General features: G+C 41.2%; 4 protein-coding genes across 5 annotated transcripts; 2 read left to right on the top strand and 2 right to left on the bottom strand.

The window, feature by feature from the left end:
* Positions 1-232: 232 nt before the first annotated feature.
* On the bottom strand, positions 233-9,429 carry LOC141003278 (membrane-anchored junction protein). 2 transcript variants are annotated; one of them, XM_073474588.1, is made up of 10 exons: positions 9,381-9,429; positions 9,070-9,177; positions 7,903-7,948; positions 7,657-7,732; positions 6,725-6,835; positions 6,557-6,585; positions 6,017-6,153; positions 2,680-2,743; positions 1,049-1,215; positions 233-516 (listed from the first exon to the last, which is right to left on the bottom strand). In XM_073474588.1, exons 2-10 carry the CDS (start codon positions 9,168-9,170, stop codon positions 477-479), a joined length of 771 nt encoding a protein of 256 aa, XP_073330689.1. In that variant the 5' UTR covers positions 9,171-9,177; positions 9,381-9,429; the 3' UTR covers positions 233-476. The 2 variants fall into 2 exon arrangements, with proteins under 2 accessions (XP_073330689.1, XP_073330690.1); XM_073474589.1 differs by having other exon boundaries at positions 6,017-6,150.
* A 202-nt stretch (positions 9,430-9,631) lies between these two features.
* Positions 9,632-12,195, top strand: LOC141003277 (uncharacterized oxidoreductase YtbE-like). Its single transcript, XM_073474587.1, has 6 exons — positions 9,632-9,712; positions 10,379-10,644; positions 10,826-10,971; positions 11,048-11,187; positions 11,294-11,452; positions 11,555-12,195. Exons 2-6 carry the CDS (start codon positions 10,400-10,402, stop codon positions 11,732-11,734), a joined length of 870 nt encoding a protein of 289 aa, XP_073330688.1. The 5' UTR covers positions 9,632-9,712; positions 10,379-10,399; the 3' UTR covers positions 11,735-12,195.
* Positions 12,196-12,404: 209 nt separating this feature from the next.
* LOC141003276 (glyoxal reductase-like) lies at positions 12,405-15,143 on the top strand. The gene is made up of 6 exons (XM_073474585.1): positions 12,405-12,601; positions 13,352-13,660; positions 13,743-13,888; positions 14,073-14,212; positions 14,321-14,479; positions 14,561-15,143. The coding sequence occupies exons 2-6, from the start codon at positions 13,413-13,415 to the stop codon at positions 14,738-14,740; spliced, it is 873 nt and encodes a 290-aa protein (XP_073330686.1). The 5' UTR covers positions 12,405-12,601; positions 13,352-13,412; the 3' UTR covers positions 14,741-15,143.
* A 39-nt stretch (positions 15,144-15,182) lies between these two features.
* On the bottom strand, positions 15,183-21,206 carry badb (BCL2 associated agonist of cell death b). Its single transcript, XM_073474590.1, has 4 exons — positions 21,028-21,206; positions 20,181-20,336; positions 18,674-18,888; positions 15,183-18,533 (listed from the first exon to the last, which is right to left on the bottom strand). Exons 2-4 carry the CDS (start codon positions 20,326-20,328, stop codon positions 18,396-18,398), a joined length of 501 nt encoding a protein of 166 aa, XP_073330691.1. The 5' UTR covers positions 20,329-20,336; positions 21,028-21,206; the 3' UTR covers positions 15,183-18,395.
* Positions 21,207-22,946: the final 1,740 nt, after the last annotated feature.

Below are 22,946 nucleotides of genomic sequence, written 5' to 3'. Positions count from 1 at the left end.
GTGATATGCTGCCCACATTTGCTGTGAGTATGAGTTCAACGGGTGGCCAGTTCTTACATATTGCACCTTTATGAAGTGCGGATGGGGTCAGAGATCATGAAAGCAAAGCGAAATGTAGCAGAATTTAAGATAAGAAACCGAGGAATGAGAAGGAAAAGTTCATGATTATTTACAATTATGACAATATTTATTTGCTTATGGTACCAATAAAGAGCTACAACAGAACGCTGATATAAAACAGACCCTCTAACTCTGTGGAAATAGTTAATATTTTATGAATAAATTATAAATCAATTATAAATTAATGTAATGAAACAACAAAACAACAAAAACAGATCAGATGAGACCATGAGGAAACCAAAAACACTTGGTTTCTTGTTGTTGTTTGCAGTTCAGAACTTTAACCAAACAAACCCCAGTTAGTTTTCCACCACTGGAACCAGTAAAACCTCCTGTCTGTCTGTCAGCCACGTCTCTCAGGGGCCTCTGAAGAGCAGGGAGAAGGGGAAGACGTTTCTGCAAAGACAAAGACAGACTTTATTAGTTTGCTCTTGTTAACGAACTGCACACATGATTAACACAACGACCATAAGGCTGCTACTGTATATCATTACTACCATAAAGAGATTGTGATCGTGCTCTTTCTACATGGAGATGTCTTTGTCAGTCTTTGAAGTGCCTGAGGTGTCTCAGCTTGTCTCAACAGACATTTCACAGGAACACTGTGATTTCTGCCTTTATGATAGCTGGATTTCCCCTGATACTTTTTAAATCTGTGATAACTTTATTCTAACAGATGTACAGCACCAATTAGCTCCTGTTTCTCCTGTGGGCGTAAAAGTCAATCAAATCCACAAATAAGACGATGACATCACTGTCATCTCCGCGGGTAGGAATCTTGCTGTGTTCAGACTGATCTGCTGCTTAAGTCTTCAGCTTCTGCTTGTCGCACGGTAGCAGGATACCGTTTACAGCTGGCGCAGGTGCTCTGAATCGGACCTCAGATTAAGTGCATGCTCCTTACTGCCCAGCGTGCCGTCAAACCAACCTGGCCAGTCGAGTTAAAATCCCTGGCTTCGCTGAATCTGCATTTTCCCCCTCCTCTTCGTCCATGTCCTGTACCGTCCCAGGATGCGCTTCACCTGGAGTCCCACTTCCTCTCAGCGTGTTGACACCTGATTTCCGCTGGGGTTTGTTGTTATATTCTGTTTTATTCTGAAAATAAAACAGAATATGAATTCTTTTTTTTACTGTAATACAGATTTCACTGTGACCAAGTGACCATTCGCTGACTTCACCCACCAAACAGCAATTGTTTCACATGTTGGAGCGGTGTGCATGAGGCTGTAATTAAAGTGATCCTCAATATGAAAAGAGTTTGGAGAGTAAGGAAAGAAAAGGAAGAAAAATGTAAGGAAGGGAGTGTTTTTGCGGCCGTAATGTAAGCCGCTAACGTTAGCATGCCAGCGAACTAACTACAGTAAACTTCCAAGGAGCTGTACTTCCAAGGAACAGGGTTAGCATATGGTTAGCTTACTACATTATAATTCAACACACATGCTTGGATATGAAGCTAATTTGTTTGAGTCCAGTTGCAGGTTAAGGTCACGGATTACGAACACGCCCTTAGTTAGCTAGCTAACCACAGCTGTCAGTTAAGCCAGTTCTACAGACGCTCGCCGAGAAGCCTGCTTCCGTCAACCTCCGTCTGAAGTCGAGGGCCCGTCGTTAGCATGAATTATAAGTGGTAAATCCGCCATTTACCAAATCATAAACTGCATACCTGCTGTGCTTGAATGGAAACGTGATAGGCGTAGCAGCAGTCAAGATGAGTGGTGGGGCTTAGTGGTTTAACGGTTAATTGGATTCTTCCATTCGCCTCAGCGTCAAAGTGTCTTCATGAGCTTGATTTTGAATGGGATTCTTTCATGAAAATGTCAGATAACATTTTAATGTGATAACCACATTTCTTTTTTGGGGGGTCATTTGACTCCACTTGTCCCGAGTTTGTTTGTGCAGTAAGAACATACAGAATGCTTAATGATCACCTTCATTGTTCAAACGTAATCCTTTTCTGAGCTTGTCGACTCGAGTTGGCACCTCCGTCTCAGAAAAATAAGAACTCAATGGGCTGACATAATGAGTTTAAATTCATTTTTTCCACTTGAAACAAATGTGAGGGGGAAAAACAACGCTGGAGACGGAAGTCAGAGTGGACATGACAGGATCCGATGAGATGAAGGGCCAAAGAGGGAAAAAGAGCGGGGTGGAGGGTAATTTTGGGACTTTGTTGCTAATCAAACTGAAGCACATTACCAGAAACACACACCCTTCTCACACACACACACATAGAAACTTGACAGTCTCTGCCTGATGTAATGCTATTATTAACCTTAATCACACTCGTTATCCTACCTGTCTGCGCTAACGTTCGCCTGGGGCTACAATAAAGACAGAAATGCTACAAGTGTGTGTGTTTATATATGTGGTGGTGAGGAAACAAAAGTGTCTGATGATTGAAAATTGGAAGATTGGTTCCAATTATTGGAACCAATTAATTCTTAACAACTGTGGGCTGAGATCACTTCTTCATTTGACATTTAAGGGTGTGACACATCATTTAACCAGTTAAATCTGATGAGTCAAAGACTGAAATGAACTAATAAATGATCAGATCACCTTGTCAGCATGTCCTGGATCATCCTCGACCTCTTCTTCTGTGTGTGGATTGTCCACGTGCAGCCTGTTGAAAGTCGGACACAACCATGTTTATCATTACATTAACAGAACGATGGTTTACTAATGAACACAAGACACCATTTTATACAAGTCGGAACATCCTTTTTTCCTCTTCTGTTCCCGACTTCTTTGTTCTTGCAGAAAACCAGAATAACCCTGTTTTATTTATTCTGACTGCTAGACTAGTCTGAGAGCTAATACTTAGATGAATTACACATTAAAGTCACGAGGCTGCTCTGCTTGAGATGAAAGGATAACATCAGATACAGAAAGAGAATAGGGTCTGTTGCAGAATGAATGCTCAATAAGGTCCAGCTGGACCCAAAAGCCCCGTTCCATGACCAACATATAACATAATCAAGTGAATATCACCTACACGACCATCTTCATTGTATCTCAGCTGCTGGCTGGTTGCTGAGGTAGTTTGTGCTGTTTGTCACACAGTATTGGATGTTGTGAGACAAAATTAATAAAGTTTTCTTCCATTTTGACCTGGACATCAGCTGAAACAAGTGTTCTGGCTGCTCGGTGTGAATAAAAGCAGCGAGAATATCAAATATCAAACACAAGAGCTGACATCACTTGGGGCACAGAAAATGATCGCACCTACAATGTTTAGGAGCCGAAGCCCGTTAACTGCAATTCTCCCCCAAAACCGTTTCCCCCATGTTTGAGCAACAGCTGCGGACTGGCAAGAAAATTCAGCAGCAGGCTTTCAGCCCTCAGAGCCTCAGCAGTGCTCCACACATTTAAAATTCATAGAGAGGCAGACCATCAGGCTGAAGGCCTGTGAGAGGGAAAACTGAGCACAACTGAACCAAATACTCCACAGAAAAGGGCCCCGAGCACCACGGCGGAGACAAACATGAGACAAGGGTTTGCAGCTTCGGTTTCTGCAGGAGAGGCTTTCCCCAAAGTGAAACAATGAAGCAAACAATATTAAAGGAGACAGAGGAGAGTTTTCTGTCTCAACTGGAGGCAGAAAGTGCAGACAAGCATGGCTTCCCTGACCCAGACCGGGCCACAGCTGTCTCCTCGGGGCTCCACATGAGAGGAGAAAGAGGAAGAGCGGACCTAACGTGTGGGCAGCACGAGTCTAATAAACGCACTGATTCTGATTTGGGGGAAGAGAAAAGCAGAAAAAGAAAATAGATTCTACTTCTGCAGCTCCCGCTATAAACCCAACAGTCAACAACAACAATTCAGTCCTCTGACTATAAAACAGATCAGAGAGTTTATGCAACAGTCAGGAACAGCAGAATAAAAGCTGTTATTTTCTGTCTGTTGAAACTCATTCTTTTCTCTTCCCTTTTTTCCAGCAGGTTTAACACAAAAACAAACCATCTGTCTCTCCAGGGCATCATGTAGACACACACACACACACACACACACACACACACACACACACACGCACGTACATGAATGAGTGCGATCAGGGATGAAGCAGGAGGACACACTGCTGCCTGTGTGTATGTGTGTGAACTTGGACCTCTGCGTGTTCGTGTGCAGCACCTTCATCGGGACATGCGAGTGTGATGGTCAATGTGGTGAAGATAATTCAATGAGAATTGCTCAATGAGACCTGATTTCCTGTGAATGGGTAACGATGCCCGGGGCTCTGCCGTTTGCAGGATGTTTACACAGTTTGTGCATCTGAGTGTGTGTTCCTCGAGCTCAGGAGAGGAGACAATTCTGTTTATGTAAGCTAGATACATAAACTAGGTGAAGGGCAGGACTTTGTGTGTGGGTGCATTTTAAATAATAACGTTCGCCCCACTGATCTGACAGTCAGTGTGATTGAGGTGGCGCCCGTTCGCCTCTTGTCTGTTTCATAACTGCAAGAATCACTGGAGCGTGTGTGTGTGTGTGTGTGTGTGTGTGTGTGAGAAACAGGGCAGTTGTCAGAACAGATGTCTAAGTGATTTTATGAATAAGAACAACCATTTTCATCTTTACACCATGTGTATGCAGGTGTGTGTGTGTACGATGCTAGAGTGAACAGGCTTCCTCTTATCGCTCCCATCGTCCTCAGTCACCACTCAACATCACACACGGCTCACACAGAGGAGGAATAATGAAAATAAGCAATGACAGCGCAGCAAATCAATATACTCATGCCTACCTTTGTCAATATACATTACAGCACACTGTATTCCATGACAAAGCCAATAATCCCTGCAGTGTTTCTGCTGGATGTCATCATCATCGTACATATACTGAAAAATGGATATATCTTGTGATATGGTTGGAGATATATGGATAAGGAGAGATTTAAAGGATAAGTTCAACCAAAAACCTAAATTCAATCATTATCTACTTGCCCTCCTGACGACGGAAAGTTGGGTGAAGTTTACAAAGTCCACAAAACATTTCTGCAGCTTCACAAGTAAAAAAGATGGGGGACCAAAAATAAATAAAGAAATAAAATTAGCTTCATGCAGAGTAATCCAAGTGTAAAATTGATTTGCAAAGACGTTATTTACTCCCTTGATGTGCAGTCCAGCTCGTGTACCCACTTCAGAAAGGGTGTGCGCCAATGCTGTTAGCTCAGCAGCTACAGCAAAGATTTTAGCTTAAAAAGGGTGTAAATAATGTCTTTTAAAATCTTGTTTTGCTGTGAAGCTCCAGAAATGTTTTGTGGACTACGAAACTTCACCCGACTTTCCATTGCCGTGGAGGTAAGTAGATAATGACTGTGACAATTTTGATAATCCATTAATTGTTTCAGTCAGTTTTCAAGCATAAATGTAAAGCATTTGCTGGTTTCAGCTCTTTACTGTGAGGAAGTGCTGCTTTTCTTTGTCCTTCATGATAGTTAATGAACAGCCTTTGTGACAAGCATTTATCATACTTTTTTGACACCTTATAGACTACGTGATTAATCCCTTGATAATGAAAATAATTAGCAGATTAAGTGAAACTATCAATAGTTGCAGCCCTAACTATGATAAGTATATGGTTTTGATTAAATATTGCCAGACACACACTCCTCAAAGCATAATCACAAAGTTAATCTACACTGGAGCCTGTGTGACTATGATTGTGTTAACCCTATAAGGCAGTCTTGGGGGAATTAAATGCTATCATATGAGCATTTAGTTTTTAATCTAAATGTATTTAACACAAACATTCATCAGCAAAGATTTTCTAGACGTTAGCCATTGTTTCTTCTGAAACTGTAGCACAAATGATTTTTTCTTGAGGTTAAAGGCGACAAACACAAAATAAATGTAGCTTGAGGTTACAGATCCTCTACAGTATTAAAGAGAGCACTCACCTGACAGAGACCTTGCCTACAGCCTCCAAGTCCTTCATTAATTCCTTTAGTATGGCGTCCTCTAGTGTCGAATCTCTCTTACGGCGCTTTGACTGCGGCTCAGAAGCAGAGGGGATTTGCTGTGCAACTTCTCTCTGCTAGAACACACAGTAGTGTAATATTAATATATATGATACATGGCAGAATACTATATATATTTTTACACATTTGCAGATGTACATTATAAAACAATCCAAAACAACAGCCAGCAGTAAATGATACCTTTGTGATGAAGGTAATGTTTTAATGCACATTTAAGTGCAAGTACTAATTAACAAGACAGTACAGAAAAGATTTGCAACATCACAAATGTGAACTTTCATTTTTAAGAGCTTGTTTCTCAAATCTCGACTGATTTTGACAAATTATAACATAGATACATGAATAAGTTACCATTATTGTGGCATTTAAGACCGAACAAATTCAGAATATAAGACTATTTAAAGACTTTTAACGCTTGTATAACTGTGTGTTATGTGGTTAACATTACAAAAAACTCACAAGACTGAACCGCTCCTCTGCTTGTTTTCCTGAAACAAGATAAATACATGAGACATCAACATGCCCGAATAGTATCTTGTGTGTGTTTGTGTTCTTCACAGTGTATGTATCAGGGTGTATATGTGATCACAGCGACTGAACAATCAGTGATTTCGTGTTCCTCCTCACCATTCTGCGTGTTTTTCTCCAGGTAGAGGATAAGAATAAATGGGTACACTCTCAGCTTCCTCTCATAATGCTTGCACATCACATTGGACACGCCCTCCCACTTCTTCTTATCTGGTAGTTACAGTTAACAAAATACAGTGAACATAGAAGATCAGCTCTATTCGCTGATCCTTATTTTGCAGTATAGCGACTTCAAGATAATAAACGTAGCTGCAGCTACAACACTGAATATTAGCTGTCACATTCATGCCATTATGTTCCCACTTTGTTTTATTCAAACTTGCATATCTGCATGACCTCATTCCCATGTTTAACAGTAACAAGGGCTGGAAGTGTGGTGGAGAGATATAATGTACTGATATGAGAATGAGTGGTATTCTTGGATTGTGAAAATAAAAAAATGAATTAGGAATCCTGCATATTTAAGTGTTTCATCTTACAAAAATAAAAACAGCATAAACAGAGATTTATATCCTAATTATTTAAAGGTGCAATATGCAAGAATTTGCCACCTGTCGGATTCATAATTAGAACAAATAGGGGGCGGCAATTCACCAGAATTAGCGCTAAATGCTGTTAACAGTAGCTACCATTAGCTAGTTAGCTCAGGTAGCAATGGAGCTAGTGGTCCAGACGTGGGGGCTCAGAGCATGAGGGAAGTGTAGGTGCTTACGCTGCTAGCATGGGAACTTTGTGCCAGGACAGGCCAGGGCTAGCTGGTTAGCATGCTAACTTCAGTAGATATCTCTTCAACATGGTACTTCACATTCTGTTGATCATTTTTTCATGTTTCCAACTGAAATTCTTACATATCGCACCTTTAAATAAAAAAGATTTTTCTCTAGAAACATCTGGTGGGCCGATTTGAACCTTATGATGGGCCAACTTTGGCCCACGGGCCCCACTTTGGGCGGCCCTGCTGTAAAGGATACGAGGGAAGACATTAAAGTGGGTGCTAGAGAAGGGTTGGAGACTGTCCAGGTTGCCGAGAACAGTTCTGATAATTTCCTGTAAGCAGAAGAAGAGTAAGAGAGCGTGTAAAAAGACAATACAATAAAAACAGAAAGAGGAACATGAATAAGTAGAGGTCAGGAGGACAATCTATCTGAAGAAGTAGTGTGAATGAGTAAACACTACAAATGTGAATGCTGACAGAGGTGAGCAGTGTCCATATTTACCTCCAGTTCCTGACTGAAGCAGTTTCCTCCCATATCCTCCTCTCCACTGATGACATCATACAATGACAATATGTTCACAATTCAATTGCATCTTAAAAGATATTTTCACACTATTAGCAGGTTAAGTTGGAGTAACGTTTCTGCAAAGTGGATTACAGTTTAGGGCATTGTATACATCAATGAATGTCTTTTGCTGATGCAGCACACACATTAAAAGGCTTTGACTGTTATAAAAAAATAAAAATAAAACACTGAGCCTTGACTGTCAAAAATATTAGATGTAGTTTAAATAAAAGAAATCTTCTTCAGTCACAAGGAAAATGGCTTTAAGGCATCCCAGGATCACTTAGCACTCTTATTCTAGGACGTTATCCGTGAATAAAGGCAGACAGGTCCTGTGGGGCCTTAGATCCTCTTGTCTTGCAGATGAAAAGACAAGCTTAGGTAACACGCATCTGAACATGTAACAGTAGTCATAACAGGCAGCAGCTTTATAAGATTGGAGCTGAAATGGAGAAAAAAAGATGAATGTTTCTTCCTCTCTTGCCTGAAGCTCGGCTGTATCCCCAACTGCTTTTGAGATTGAAGAACATTTTGCAGTTGATTTCAAAAGAAATCCGGGCCCCGATAAAAAGAAAAATGATTTTTAATGATTTAATGATTGCCCTTTCAGTGATTTAGCCACCACAATAAAGGCTTTTTAGCATTTCCTTCTTCGTCTCCTGATTTTTTCTTTTTAGGGGTGTCTGGATTGCTTTTGAAATCACTGTTTTCTCCCGTTTTCCGAGAGCACCCGACGCAACTTTTTGCCGCCATTGTGTTTGATAAAGCAACCACTCATCTTCTCTTTCTTCAACATTGTGAATTGAAAAGAACTGAATCTTGAGGAAAAAAGAGGGAACCGAAGAGTGGATCCAACAGTGATCAATAGCCTTTCTCTTGCAGGTATATGTTTGTCTTATGGATTTCGAGCTTGCGTTGTTTTGGTGAAAGTGAAAAAGAGAAGGAACTAACAGGTGTCTGTGCTGTTTTGTCCTTGTCTACTGTTATTATCTCTCATATTATGCTCTCAAGACCAAAATGAAGAACAGAAATGAAGTAGATATCTTTAATAAGTACAAATATGAGGCTGTGTGGATGTAGCCTAAAGAACAATGTCTGTCTTGCCTGTAGCTGCTGCCTCCCCTGATCTTGAACTTGTAGATAAAACTACCAGCTTTGATGAATCTTGTTTCAGGGAGAGGGAAGGAGAAGGCCTGCAGTGTCATGGCTGACCTGAAGTGGCTTGGAATATAAAGTCAGAACACATTAATTCATTAATTAACAGTTCAGAGGGAAACCAAAACCAAATGTTGAATTGGCTAAGCTAGCTAGCAGGAACACATTTCAGACACAGTTAGCTTTTGTACTAACTGTCTAAACTCTTGTAAAAACTACAACACATTACTTCTCTCTTTCTCATTCACTATTAAAATTACCGTAATGACTACAGAAAATGGCGGGCATGAAATTGGCAGGTCGTCCAGCAAGCAGCCAACTTCCTTCTCCGGCAGGACGTCAACGGTTAAAACCTCAAACGTCAATCAAACCCTGCACCCGCCTCCTGATTCGCTGGACAGGGCGAGTTCCCGCCTTTCCGGTCGCTTGTCAATTCACGATTAGCTAGTTGGTGAACCAATCAGCGGCGTCCAGTGTCACTATGGTGAAGGCGAAAACCGCCCAAACTGTCACATGACGTGTGAGCGGCCCACGTGGAGCAGGACGGGGCTTGTTGTAAACAGTCGGCTCTGAACAGCGGCTGAAGTTGGAGGTAAAGTTAAGTTTGGCTGCCTTTTCTCGTGTCATTTCCTTTGACTGACATTCTTTCTTCAGTTTGTCAAGAGGCGAGGTTGTCGCCTATTTATGCAGCTCAACTTATAAAGAAGTCAGCTGCACAAAACGTCATGAAATTATGTATTATGTTTAATGGCGTCATAATTAATACTGCGTCATAGATGTACATTCACATGTTCTGCAGTAAAAATACGTATTGAGATGTTCAAACTCAAGGTAATACGTTTCTACTATTATAAAACTATTTAGTTGTAGGTTCATTATAACAATGTTTGTACGTAATTGTGACGCAACAACCATACCACAGTTTACTAGCTGCATTGTGACATTTAAACGTTTTAAAGTCGCATCATTGTGACAATGTTGTACGTCATTATGACGGCCTTAGAGCGACATCTTGACGTCCCAACGTTGCATTAAAGAGAGCCGAAGCCACGCCCCTTACATCATGACGTCTTAGCATATTAACACTGCAACATAAAACATTAGTAACCTACTCATTTGCTCCATTACAAAACAACCCTCCTCTGAAATACTTGTGGAAAAGAGTGATTAAAAACAGTGCAACCTTTCTGCTTCTCAGCTTAGTCGTAAAGGAAAAATCTCTAATTTATTCCTCATTAAACTCTCTCTCCTCTCTAAGTAAAAGAACCCTTCAGAAGAGATGTCCTCCTCTACGACTCCTTCTGTCCTCCTAAATACGGGGGTTCAGATGCCCCTCCTGGGTTTGGGGACCTATAAGTTGTTGGATCCAGCAGATGTCAACCGGGCTGTGGATGCAGCTCTGGCTGCTGGTTATCGGGCCTTTGACAGCGCAGCCGTCTACGAGAATGAAGCTGACGTGGGCCGAGCGCTGAAGGAGCTCCTGCCCAAACATGGCTTAACCCGAGAGGATGTGTTCATAACCAGGTGACGTATATAGGCTCACATGTCTTCCAGAAGAGCACAGCATGCCAGTAAATATGTGACTTTTGCATTATTATTGTACTTTTCTCAAAGACTATATGGAGGCACTGAAGTTCAGCAAAATTAGACTCTCAAAACCACAAAGCACAAGTCTCAACAATCCTCACTCTCTTTCTCCATGCAGTAAACTTGGCTCCGGCGATCAGGGTGAGAGGGCCATGGAAGGAGCCCTCCACAGCCTGTCTCAGCTGGACTTGGGTTACATTGACCTCTACCTGATCCACTGGCCTGGCACACGGGATCTGGAAGTGTCTGACCAACGCAACCCAGGTAAAGAGTTCAGATTTAGTCAAGTGTTTTCCAAAATATGTTATCCATAATATATAATGTTAATATTTGATTCCAGGCAACAGAGCTCAGAGTTGGGCCACACTGGAGGAGCTGCATGCTCAGGGGAAGCTGAAGGCCATAGGAGTGTCCAACTACACACCAGCACACATGAGAGAGCTGATGAAGAGCTGCAAAATCCCTCCTGCAGTGTTACAGGTATAATGCATGAGAGTGATTAGGATAGATAACATGGAATAAGTGTACGTTTTATTCACTCAATATTTGAAACAGCTAATGTAGACAGTGTTGTTTTCCCCTTCAGGTGGAGTTTCATCCTCGGTTTTGCCAGACAGAGCTGAGGAGTGTGTGTGAGGAGTATGGGGTGTGTTTTCAAGCCTACTCCTCCCTAGGGAAAGGAGCGCTGGTCACTGACCCTGTGGTCATGGAGGTAGCAAAGAATTGTGAACGCACACCCGCACAGGTAAACTCTCTAACAAAGCATCTTTACTTAGTCTGTAGTACGTACTGAGTATTTGATGAACAACATTTTTAGCACACCCCTTTGTCTTTTGTTCCCCTGCAGGTCTTGTTGCGCTGGGCTGTGCAGCAGGGCGTCCCAGTGCTCCCCAAGTCCTCAAATCCAGACAGAATAAAGGACAACGCCAGGATTTTTGACTTCACGCTGACTAAGACAGACATGGACAGACTGTCAGCTTTGGACTGTGGGCAGAAGTTCTGCAGGGATTCATCAGCCATTGTTTGATAGACCACTAGTAGAGCAAATGTCATCTTCCACAATGCCTCTTTAATGCTGTTGTTATTCAGTTCTGCCTGTCAGTAATACAGTGGTGGGACACCACCACTAGGAAAAGTGTGAGATTGAAGTTTAGACACAGACAGCTCAGTAAATTGAGTTATTCTGGGTTGCCAGCAGATTTAACATAAATGCACTGGGCTAATGTGATGAGGTTTTAGGTAAATATATGTGCTGGGATATCTTGACTGTGCATGTTACATTTTGAACAAATAAATAGTATTCTAGCTGAGTCATTTTCACAAATTTGCATTGAAAAACTATTACATTTCATAAGTGTCTTCTGTACTGGAAAGTTGTAAAGAAATAAACAGAGAAAACCACTTTCATGATCATTTATTCAGGCCAGAATATCACAAGTGTTATTGCTGTAGAGAAAATACTCATTAAACATGAGATGGTATCAATAATGTTGTGAAGACTCTCTCTTTTGCACTTTTAAATTACTGTAATTTAGTACAGAGAATGGCGAGCAGGGCGACGACCGTGAACGCCTCACTCGAGATTCGCTGAGCCCGCCTTCCGGTCGCCTGCACTTCCTTGATTAGCTACATCTTCCTCCAATCAGCTACGGCGGAGCAGGTGTCGCTATGGTGACGGCGAAACCGGCCATATGGTCACATGACTCATGACTGTCAGCTGACCACGTGCAGCAGAATGGAGGAGTTGTAAACATTGATCTGTAACTATTCTCTGGCTATTTACTCGGGACATTTCTTTTCACTGACATTGACTCTCTTTAGTGTGTTAATAGTCGTCAGGTTGGCGCCATTTTATGCACGCCATCTAAAGAAGTCAGCTGAAGGAGCCCAAAACGTAAGAGAAAAGTACTTTCTTTAACAGTGGGATCAGTATTTAATGGCGTTCTCACCAAGTTTGCTACATTAAAATGTAACCGACGTAACACTGCGTCATATAGCAGATGTCACGTTTCAGTGTGCTAGCATTAATTTCATCACTGTAGTTTGTTCTTTTATATTACGACACTCAAATATACTAAAACAGCATCAGTGTAATAATGCTACATGGCTACATTTACAGTTGTACTACATGTAAGTTTTAACGCAGCCGCAGTGCAGGCAATTCGTAACTCTGCTTTCATGACTGAATAAACAAACTGACCTTAAAGGGCAACACAGTTTCATACTGTTTTAATTTGTTTATATGTGGCGGACCCTGCCACCTTTCTAGCTTCAAACAGTGTTCTGGGGACCTTATTTTCCTCTGAGAACAGCTTGTTTGTTCAGTTATAGAGAAATTAAATATGTCTGAGTTTGTATTATTACTTCATTAAAGGTTCAATATGTAAGAAATATAGTTGAAAACATTCAAAGCATCACTAAGATTATCAACAAATGAGAAGGAAGAACACTTTTGACGTCATGACGTCTATGTATTGTGTGTCAAAGCACATTCAGTAAGCTAACCAGCTAGCCCCATTCAAGTCCAATATGCCAACACTTTCTCGGTGCTTTGAGCTCCCAGTCTGGGCCACTAGCTGCACATCTTGCACCTTTTTAATATTGTAATTATGAAAAAATACCTCTCTCTCTCTCTTTTTAAAAGTGTTGGGTAGGACAAATAGTCCAAACAAGGAACCAAGAAGAGGAAGTGCCTTACAGAAGAGATGTCCTCCTCCTCCATGCCTCCTTCTATCCTCCTAAATACAGGGGTTCAGATGCCCCTCCTGGGTTTGGGGACCTATAAGTTGCGTGGTGCTGAAGATGTCTACCGGGCTGTGGATGCAGCTCTGGCTGCTGGTTATCGGGCCTTTGACAGCGCAGCCGTCTACAGGAATGAGGCTGACTTGGGCCGAGCGCTGAAGGAGCTCCTGCCCAAACATGGCTTAATCCGAGAGGATGTGTTCATAACCAGGTGATACATACAGGCTGATGTGTCTTCCCGAAGAGCACATCACTGTGTACAATTCTTAATAACTCTCCTCACTCTCCTGCAGTAAGCTGGGCCCTAAGGATCAGGGTGAGAAGGCCATGGAAGGAGCCCTCCACAGCCTGTCTCAGCTGGACTTGGGTTACATTGACCTCTACCTGATCCACTGGCCTGGCACACAGGGTCTGTTGGTGTCTGACCAGCGCAACCCAGGTAAAGATTCCAGATTGAGTCATGCTTTCCTTTAAAACATCACTTGAAGTAACTCTTTGCCATGGCCAGGTGTATCAAGTGTTTTCTGAATAAATAAATACATTCAAGCTGTCTTCTCACTTTCCTCCTCCACTATGTACTTGAGTAACAATGATGACAAATCCTAATTAATATTTGATTCCAGGCAACAGAGCTCAGAGCTGGGCCACACTGGAGGAGCTGCATGCTCAGGGGAAGCTGAAGGCCATAGGAGTGTCCAACTACACACCAGCACACATGAGAGAGCTGATGAAGAGCTGCAAAATCCCTCCAGCAGTGTTACAGGTATAATGCATGAGAGTGATTAGGATAGATAACATGCTATTATACACAATAGTACACAAATCTATTAAAACAAGTCTTGTCTTGTCCTGTTTTGTTTTTTTCCTTCAGGTGGAGTTTCATCCTCGGTTTTGCCAGACAGAGCTGAGGAGTGTGTGTGAGGAGTATGGAGTGTGTTTTCAAGCCTACTCCTCCTTAGGGCGAGCAGAGCTGTTCACTGACCCTGTGGTCATGGAGGTGGCAAAGAATTGTGAACGCACACCCGCACAGGTGAGCTCTCTAACAAAGCATCTCGACTAACGATTTTTTGGGTCATTCTTGCGAACACTCAGGTCTTTTGTTTTCCTGCAGGTCTTGTTGTGCTGGGCTGTGCAGCAGGGTGTCCCAGTGCTTCCCAAGTCCTCAAGTCCAGACAGAATAAAGGACAACTCCAGGATTTTTGACTTCACACTCAGTGGCACAGACATGGACAGACTGTCAGCTTTGGACTGTGGGCACAAGTACTGCTGGGATCCATCAGAGGTGGCTTGATGGAGCACGAGTGGAACAAACTTTGTCTACCATGGTACTTGTTTAATGCTAGCAGTGCTACAGTAATGGGACACCATCACCAGAGAAAGCGGGGAATTGGAGGTTAGACACAGACAGCTCAGTTAATGAAGTTTTTCTGGGTTGTCGGCAGGTTTTGCATACAATTACCCTGGGCTAATATATTGAGGATTTAGGTACATGTATGTGCTGAGCTAAGAGGTGAAGTGACATTTTGGATAACAGTGGCCAATAAGTTGCCCTGTTTATTGTGATCCACATGCCATAATACACAGAGGCTTTTCAGACAGTACCTATAGATGTGCTGCCTCCTGACAAACACTTTATTTCCTGTTTACATATCTGTCAGTGTGCCATTAAATTCTGATGCCTTGAAATACACTCATTTCAATTGTCTATGAATTAAAACACTCACTTAAAAAAACGCTCTTAAAATTATTTTATTCAGGACAGCATATACCAGAAGTTTCACAGCTGTAGAGAAAATACATTTACAAAAGTCATTAAAAAATTAATAAAAAAAAAAGAAGGAAATAGTAGAATTCAATTTTCTCCATTCGTCTCCAGATTCAAGTAATATCAAGGATGGTTGCAAAACTCCAGGTGCCCAGGTAGGCTTTTCCTCTAGCGCGTGTTCACCGCCACAAGTGTGTTGACCACAAAAGTCGAGACCACAAAACACGACTTCTTCTGAAATCTTTCAAAATCGCCATTTTGTTTTTCTCACGGCTATGACAGCGAACCATGTTATTGTGCTTTTATGTGATCATTTCTTGAGCGTGATGTGTGACAGCAAGCTGTGAAGTTTAAGGCGGTAATTGGGTAAACACACAAGGCTGGGTATATGGTGTCATGTCACAGGTTACAGCATGTTCAAGGCAGCTCAGAACAATATTATACTCTTATAAATTCCAGCTGGACTTTGTTCTCAAGAGAGATTAAAGCATTCATATCTGGTCCCAAGCTCTCTGTCAGTGGACTGAATGGTAAAGGTCTGCTTGGAGTGACTTGTTCAAATGTAAAACAAAGAAAACCCCATTCCTGTTTTACCTGTTCCCTGATCTGATATCATAAAATGGTGCAATTGCTTCTTTCTTAGACGAAGTGGTTTAAATGTAACAGCATAGTGTAAATGTATTAAAAGGTGCAATATGTAAGAATTAGCCACCTGTCAAATTCATACTTAAAAAATAAGGAGCAGAATATCACCAGAGTAACCGTTAACTGCTGCTAACCGGAGCTGCCCATAGCTAGTTAGCTCAGTTAGCCATGCGCTAGCGGTTCGGACTGGGAGCTCTAGGATGAGGGGAATGGTTGTTTTTAACACTACTAGCACAGGAGCTTTGGACCAGGACGGTGTCGGAGCTAGCTAGTTAGCATGCTAACTTTAGTAGCTAATTTTTCACATTCTGTTTATTATATTATTATAAACAAGTAGTGGGCAGCACACCAGCTAATGCTCGTATTAGGTAGCTCTGCCCAGACTGGGAGCTTGGAGCAGTGGGGGGTATTGTGGTGTTGTCAACTATTGCATTCTTGGTGGCTAGGGGGCTAGCTGGTTAGCATGCTAACTTCAGTAGATATCTCTGCACCACAATACATAGATATCTTTGACACAATGATAACAAAACTGTTATTTCATGACATTCTGTTGATAATTTTAGAAGATTTTTTTTAATGGTTTAAACTACAAATTCTTACATATTGCACCTTTACTGTTTTGGGAGCTGTATACCAGATATTAATTCAACTCAAGATTCACCAAAATGTTTCTGTCAGTTCATCTTACAGAGCCAGGGTATGCATATGTTACCAAAACACATGGTAGACTTAAATGAAAATTTAAAAAGGTTGCGCCATTCAGATTGTCTTGAACTCTCTGATTAAAAATTGCTTAGAAAAAAAGCTATGAAAAAGATGGAGCAAAAGCTTTAGTTTAAAGACAATACAAACGCAGCCCCCTTTAGCCTGCACACCCGAGCACTTCACAACTCAACCCTACCAGTCGAGAGGAAGGGGTTAAGACACAAGCAGAACAAACCTATTACCATTTTCAATAATCACATACTGATGAACAAGTCACAAATAGCCTAATCGTATTTACCAAGCTGTGTAGAAGTGCCGATCGTAGCTTAGAATCGTTAATATGAATAATAATAAAATTCAGATTGTGTGTAGTATGTGCCAAAAGCCTGAATACATAAATAAGATCAGCACTCCTTAACCTAAGGCTTGATAGATTAAGATCCCATTTTATTCACATCCCAATGCACATGAAAGTTAACGACCCACCTTCAAAAACATCGTTTCATAAACCCATCTAATAGTTTGTAAAAATCTACTTTAAATCCCTCCCAGCTGTTTTAAAATGTGTCTAGACTCTCTAAATCCATCCGTCTTTAAGCACTGGGTACTGAATAAATGAGGCCAGAGGCTTGTGTGTTGGCTCCTTGTACAGCAGTTAATTCATCCCCACCCACACCTTTAAATATGCACATAACATTTATCACAACAGCCATCGATTGTACACTGCCTATTGCTAGGTCGGCCAGACTTATTAAATAGCGTGGTAGCCTTGTAAAATAAAATTCTGGCTGAACCACGTAGCTTTTAACCTCCCCCCTGCCATTTGATAAAATATCCACAAAATATTTACACATAAAAATTCCAAAGTTTGTTTTTTTTTGCTCATCCGAGGCTTTAAAGGATAGATTCATATTGTTTTTTTGTGCTTTTATATGTATGTTTAATGTAATTTTCCTCAGATATAATCTAACCCTGAAGTTTTACAAAAGATACTATTTCTGCATGGTCAGAGATTGTCCTTGTACAAGATTGTTCCTCTTTTGCTAAATTTGAGATACAAAGCAGTGAATGATAGTCGAGTACAGCTGTTTAAGTCGTGGTACTAGCTCGCAGGTAGCAGAACAGGAAGCTGGATAAAGGCCCCCGATTGAATACTTTAAAAAATCCCTCCTTTTTTTCCCTACACTCTTTCCTCTGTAGCCTGCGGATTAATTTGGCACACACTTACAGTGATCTCCGCCAGCTTGTGTTTGTCGAGCACAAACATTTGGAGCTGAGCAAGCATCGGTAACACAGTGACTTTGTGACCTCCTCAAGGAGAGGAGGAAGGAGATTCTAACAGCATTCAAGGTGGCCTCGGGTGTTTTGATTTCAGTGCATTTATCTCTCCATCTACAGTATATTGCATAGTGTTGATGGGAGAGACAACTGAGCGGTCACCTCTCAAGCATACACTTGTCTTTCTTTGTGTTTTGAAGGCCTCGTTTCCTCTGTTGGCCTGCCATTTGATCTGTTCTTTGGGGTTCCGAGTCTATCCTCATGCCTGACTGACTTATACCCTCTCTCAGTGGGCTGCCCAAGAATATCAACATCACAACCAACACGAATACAGAAAATTATTTAAATGTAGTTACCAATGGTGTATAAAAACGACATGACTAGCCATGCCGTTGGGTTTGGATCTCTCTTTTTTGATTATCCCCTCTCAGTGCACGTCTCATTGTTCTCGTCGCGATTGTTCTCTTGGCCTCCCCACTGTTTTCTTCTCGTCCCCAATCGATTCCTCCTTTCGTCGAACCCTGTATCGCTCCAGTTTTTCCTCTCTCAGTGCCTACTCAGTGCGGTGCGTGTGGTTTTCATGGTGGTTGTTCTCTCCCTCCATCTCCTGGTGACTGAAGAGGTAGCTCCACCAGCTTCTCGAGTGGTGCATCTGTTTGGGCGTCCCAGCACTCTTCACCTTCCTCATTTCCTGCACGAAATAGAGACACGGTGTTAAGTTAAAACTGATCAGTTATACTAGGAGAAGGTAAACCGGATTCTTCTCCTCTCCCGAAAAAAATCACCACCACCTCTTACAATTCTTGACCTATCTTTGATCCTCATTCTCACCCCTTTATCTAGCAGGCTGTCGAACTCGTCGCTCATCCTTCGGAGCTGCCGGCCGTATTTCTTGGCCGCCCACAAGGCAGGGGGAGCCGACTTGGACCGCCCCCTGAACGGAGCACCTTCGGTGGGAGTACCAGCCTCGTCTTCACCCCTAGCCTGGAGCTCCTCGTCCCTGGAGACAGTGGAGGCGTGGGACTCTGAGTTCAGCCTGATTCGACCTACAGGTGAGAGACAAAGGTGAGAGGGGTTTGTAATGCTTCACAAGAACAGGGATAGATCAACATAAGATGGAGGGAAAGGGAGCAACCAAGAAATAAAGCATGAATTAGGGCTGCATGACATAGTAAAAAATGTCAGTGATTTTTTTTTGACAGATATTACAATTACAATAACCTGTAGCAATTAGTGGGAACAGATCAGTTTTAAAATTTTTACAAATAAAACTATTAAAATCCTGATTATATGACAATCGTCGGGGTCTGTACCGAATAAACATCTTTTCTTACATCTGGAAAACAAGGTTTTAACAAATTTCAGCTTCAATTTCAATAATGCTAAATATTATGATTAACTGTGCAGCACTAGTAGAAATAGAGGAATATTAATCAACAGTTACCACTGGAGCTATGTGTTCAAAAACATCACGCTATGCAGATAGAACACAAATAACATCTCTTCACTGCTTTGAATAACACCTTTTGACTGCTATTCTAAATGCAAAACAGGTTAGCTGGCTAACATTAAAACTAACAATGCAATCTCATTAAAATGTCCCACAGTACATCACTGTAAAACCTATCTGAGAAAGACCAGATTCAATTTATGCAAAGAAAAAGAAATGAGCTGACAAATGACATGACGAAAGAGGTGAAAATGGGACTGTAATGTTGGAGAAATGGTGATGACTGACTGGTTTGATTTACTGACAAATGTTTCTCCCCCCCTATTTTGTGTAAGAAAACATGGTCGGATATTGCTGTCTTTCTCACAAATACTACAAACTCTTGTTTTCTCTTCTTCACTGAGTAAATGTAGTGATAAAGCAAATAAAAACTGGAGCAGCTTGTGTTTAAAGGAGCACTTTGTAGTTTTGGGGAAGAAATTTTAATCGAAAGAAGCGAAAGATCTTCATTGACTAATATTTTATGCCTAAACGAACAAACTTTGTTTTCACGACTTAATAAACAAACTGACCTTAAAAAGGACAACACAGTTTCATACTGTTTAACTTTGTTTATATGTGGCGGACCCTGCCACCTTTCCAGCTTCAAACAGTGTTCTGGGACCTTATTTTCCTCTGAGAACAGCTTGTTTATTCACTTATGGACAAAATAAATATTTCTGAATTTTTATTATCACCTCATTAATATTATCAATAGTAAAATTCTGTGTTTGGATTTCTTTTCCAAAACTACATATTGCCCCTTTAAGAAAGCTCCAACATACTTTGGCAGGTTACGCAACCCAGAGTATAACACCACGTGGGGGCTGATCTTTTCTTTCTTCCTACCTGCCATTCTGAGCTCAGGTAGGGTGAGGGTGTGGCGCTGAGAAACCTGCTGCCCTTCTACGGCTGGTGATTGGTGGTTTTTTCCTTCCTCTACCTCCTCCGATGGCTCTGAGTCGCTGTCGCTGGAAATGGAAAAGTTTGCAGCCATCGTGACATCTGAAGGAGTTAGATTCAAGAAAACAGGGATATGGTTAAAAATACATAAATAAAATACACAAATCAGTGTATATTGCAGACATGGAAATGTGGAAATAGCCCTAAGTGGATCAGTGCACATATCACAGCTGACTAGTATTATTGCTGCCCTGCACTTGACCTGTCTGAGAGAACCGGAAAACAGGCTGAAGTCAGGAAATGACTAATACAATGTTGTTTCTATGTATCTCTTTGTTATATAATGAGCATATTGCCAAAAAGTAGCTGTACAGCAACCGTGCTCCCATTTTACTGGCAACAAGCACATTATCTAATTATTCAAGAATCATAAAATGGCATCATCCATTGTACCGCTGATGCTGCTGCCCCTATCTAACACACCCAGGCTATCTGTTTCACTACCCTGTCCCTGATGTTAGCCAGTCCAAAGGTATTCGCAGTGTAATAACCCGCGAGATAACCGACTTGTTTTGACAATACACACCCGTATTGAACACAACTAACTACTCGTTGTAGTACAGTGATGAAAGCAGCCAGCGCACCTTCCTCTCCGGTCAACACGCTGAGTCGCTTGTTTTGTTGTTGTTGACTGAAGAGGACAAAAGAAACTTCCTGGAGGGCGGAAGCCGCTAAGAGGCTACATTAGCTCAAGAAGTATGGAAAGAAAACGATAACGAACAGGTTTCCTTACCCGAAATCTTTATGGTGCGAGGCCGGAAAGTGCGAGTGTGTGTTTAGTTGGCCCCATGCGGCCGCAGCTGTTGTTTTTGTAGTCGCTGTCTCGTCTTTTTACTGTACAACACAGTTTAGCTCCTCGCTCACCCAATCGCCGCGCGTCAGTGCACCGCCGCTGCGCGCTGACGTCACTGTTGCGAGCTAGGACTGGGCTGGGGTTTTGTTTGTCTCACCGGCTTACCGTAGTGTCCGGTGAAGAGGCGCAGCGGGATTAATATGGACTGAAGTCAGGACATTTGTATTTTTTATCAGTCTTTATCAATTTCTATCAGTTGGTGGGTTCAGATCTTATAGCCCACTTAAGTAAAAGCAGTAATAAAACAGTTTTAGAATAATCCAAATTTTAAAAAAGTACAAAATCCCACTTAAATGACCAAAACTAAAAGTAGGCTACTTATTATGCAGTAGAATGGGGCCTTAAACAGGTGTGTTATATACTGTGTTATTGGCCATATTACTGGAGTATCTTTTACATTAAAATGCTGCTTGTATGTTAACATGTAAGCGGCATTTTAAATGTGCACTATGTAGTTAAGAACATTTAATCAGAGGAGAAAAATATTCATTGACTAATGTTTTATGATTAAATAAACGGAATAAACAAACTGACCTTAAAAGACAACACAATTTCATACTGTTTTGCTTTGTTTATATTTGGCGGACCCCGCCACCTTTCTGTTCTGGGGACCTTATTTTTCCTCTGAGAACAGCTTGTTTATTCAGTTATGGAAAAAATAAACATTTCTGAGCTTATATTATTATGTCATTAACATTGTAAATTTGAAAATTCTGAGTTTCTTCTCCTAAACTACACAGTGCCCTTTTAATGTTTAAGTTGTTAAGGTTAGAGTCATTTTACCTTCTTCATAAAACCTAATAATGCTTACTTTATGTATAAATAAAAAGCGGCATTAAACAAAAATACTCAAGTTAAGTATTACATTGTACTTGAATAATTGTACTCTAATATTTAATTAATTGCACTTGTGCCTTTGATCATATTACATGGGTGTCATGTTAGGTTTGCTGCTGATATTAAATGATTGTCATTCTTCCTCAGGACTCTTATCTTCCTTTCTGGAAGGGATATGCACACATCATAAAAAATAAGTACTAAAGGTGCATGAGAAGGAAATACCATGGGAGGGCAGAACCCGTGTTATGCAACAGCTAAGTGAGATTTGCTTTTGGCAGATGTTGAAATTGATAAGAAGTGGGTGGAGCAGGAGGCATGTCAGCATGTATGTGTAAACACACACAGATTACACTGTCTCTTACCTAAAGTGACTACATAGCCATCCAGTCAAGTAGTCTTAAAGGGGCACTACGTAGTTTTGGAGAAGAAATTCAAACTCAGAATTTTAATATTTACAATATTAATGAGGTAATTTATTTATTTTTTCCATAAGTGAATAAACAAGCTGTTCTCGGAGGAAAATAAGTTCTCAAGGACCCTGCCACCCAGAAGGTGGCAGGGTCCGCCACATATAAACAAAGTAAATCCGTATGAAACTGTGTTGTCCTTTAAGGTCAGTTTGTTTATTCAGGTTATTCAGTCATGAAAACTAAGAGAGATGTTGATTTAATTTGTTTAGACATAAAAAAAAATCAGTCAATAAAGATTTTTCTCTTCTGATTAAAAATTATTCACCAAAACTACATAGTGCGCCTTTAATTGATGTATATCTGTGATAAGATATATCAAACATCCACCAAACTGACAGCAAGAAGGAGAAAGGGAACACAAAATGTTAAATCTACTCTTCCGTTTTTCCACGTCTCTTCCTTCCTTCTACCTAAAACACGTAAGGCAAGGAGAGGATAGAAGAACCTGCTGATTAGTTTGTTGTCATACCTCGTACGAGCAGCAGGTGG

The sequence above is a fragment of the Pagrus major genome, chromosome 10, assembly GCF_040436345.1.
Source record: "Pagrus major chromosome 10, Pma_NU_1.0".
Classification (NCBI taxonomy): Eukaryota; Metazoa; Chordata; class Actinopteri; order Spariformes; family Sparidae; genus Pagrus; species Pagrus major.
The sequence above is the reverse complement of the archived record's forward strand: the minus strand, read 5'-3'. Positions and strand labels throughout refer to the sequence as shown.

Excerpts from the sequence above, each read along its gene's own strand:
- LOC141003278 (XM_073474588.1), bottom strand. The coding sequence starts at position 9,170 with ATGACACTGCAGGCCTTCTCCTTCCCTCTCCCTGAAACAAGATTCATC. Across the intron at positions 6,586-6,724 it reads GGAGAAAAACACGCAGAATG|GAAAACAAGCAGAGGAGCGG; the intron begins GTGAGGAGGAAC and ends ATCTTGTTTCAG. Across the intron at positions 6,154-6,556 it reads CAGAGGAGCGGTTCAGTCTT|CAGAGAGAAGTTGCACAGCA; the intron begins GTGAGTTTTTTG and ends TGTGTGTTCTAG.
- LOC141003277 (XM_073474587.1), top strand. The coding sequence starts at position 10,400 with ATGTCCTCCTCTACGACTCCTTCTGTCCTCCTAAATACGGGGGTTCAG. Across the intron at positions 10,972-11,047 it reads GTCTGACCAACGCAACCCAG|GCAACAGAGCTCAGAGTTGG; the intron begins GTAAAGAGTTCA and ends ATTTGATTCCAG. Across the intron at positions 11,453-11,554 it reads GTGAACGCACACCCGCACAG|GTCTTGTTGCGCTGGGCTGT; the intron begins GTAAACTCTCTA and ends GTTCCCCTGCAG.
- LOC141003276 (XM_073474585.1), top strand. The coding sequence starts at position 13,413 with ATGTCCTCCTCCTCCATGCCTCCTTCTATCCTCCTAAATACAGGGGTT. Across the intron at positions 13,661-13,742 it reads GAGGATGTGTTCATAACCAG|TAAGCTGGGCCCTAAGGATC; the intron begins GTGATACATACA and ends ACTCTCCTGCAG. Across the intron at positions 13,889-14,072 it reads GTCTGACCAGCGCAACCCAG|GCAACAGAGCTCAGAGCTGG; the intron begins GTAAAGATTCCA and ends ATTTGATTCCAG.
- badb (XM_073474590.1), bottom strand. The coding sequence starts at position 20,328 with ATGGCTGCAAACTTTTCCATTTCCAGCGACAGCGACTCAGAGCCATCG. Across the intron at positions 18,889-20,180 it reads ACCTGAGCTCAGAATGGCAG|GTCGAATCAGGCTGAACTCA; the intron begins GTAGGAAGAAAG and ends TCTCACCTGTAG. Across the intron at positions 18,534-18,673 it reads ACAGCCTGCTAGATAAAGGG|GAAATGAGGAAGGTGAAGAG; the intron begins GTGAGAATGAGG and ends TATTTCGTGCAG.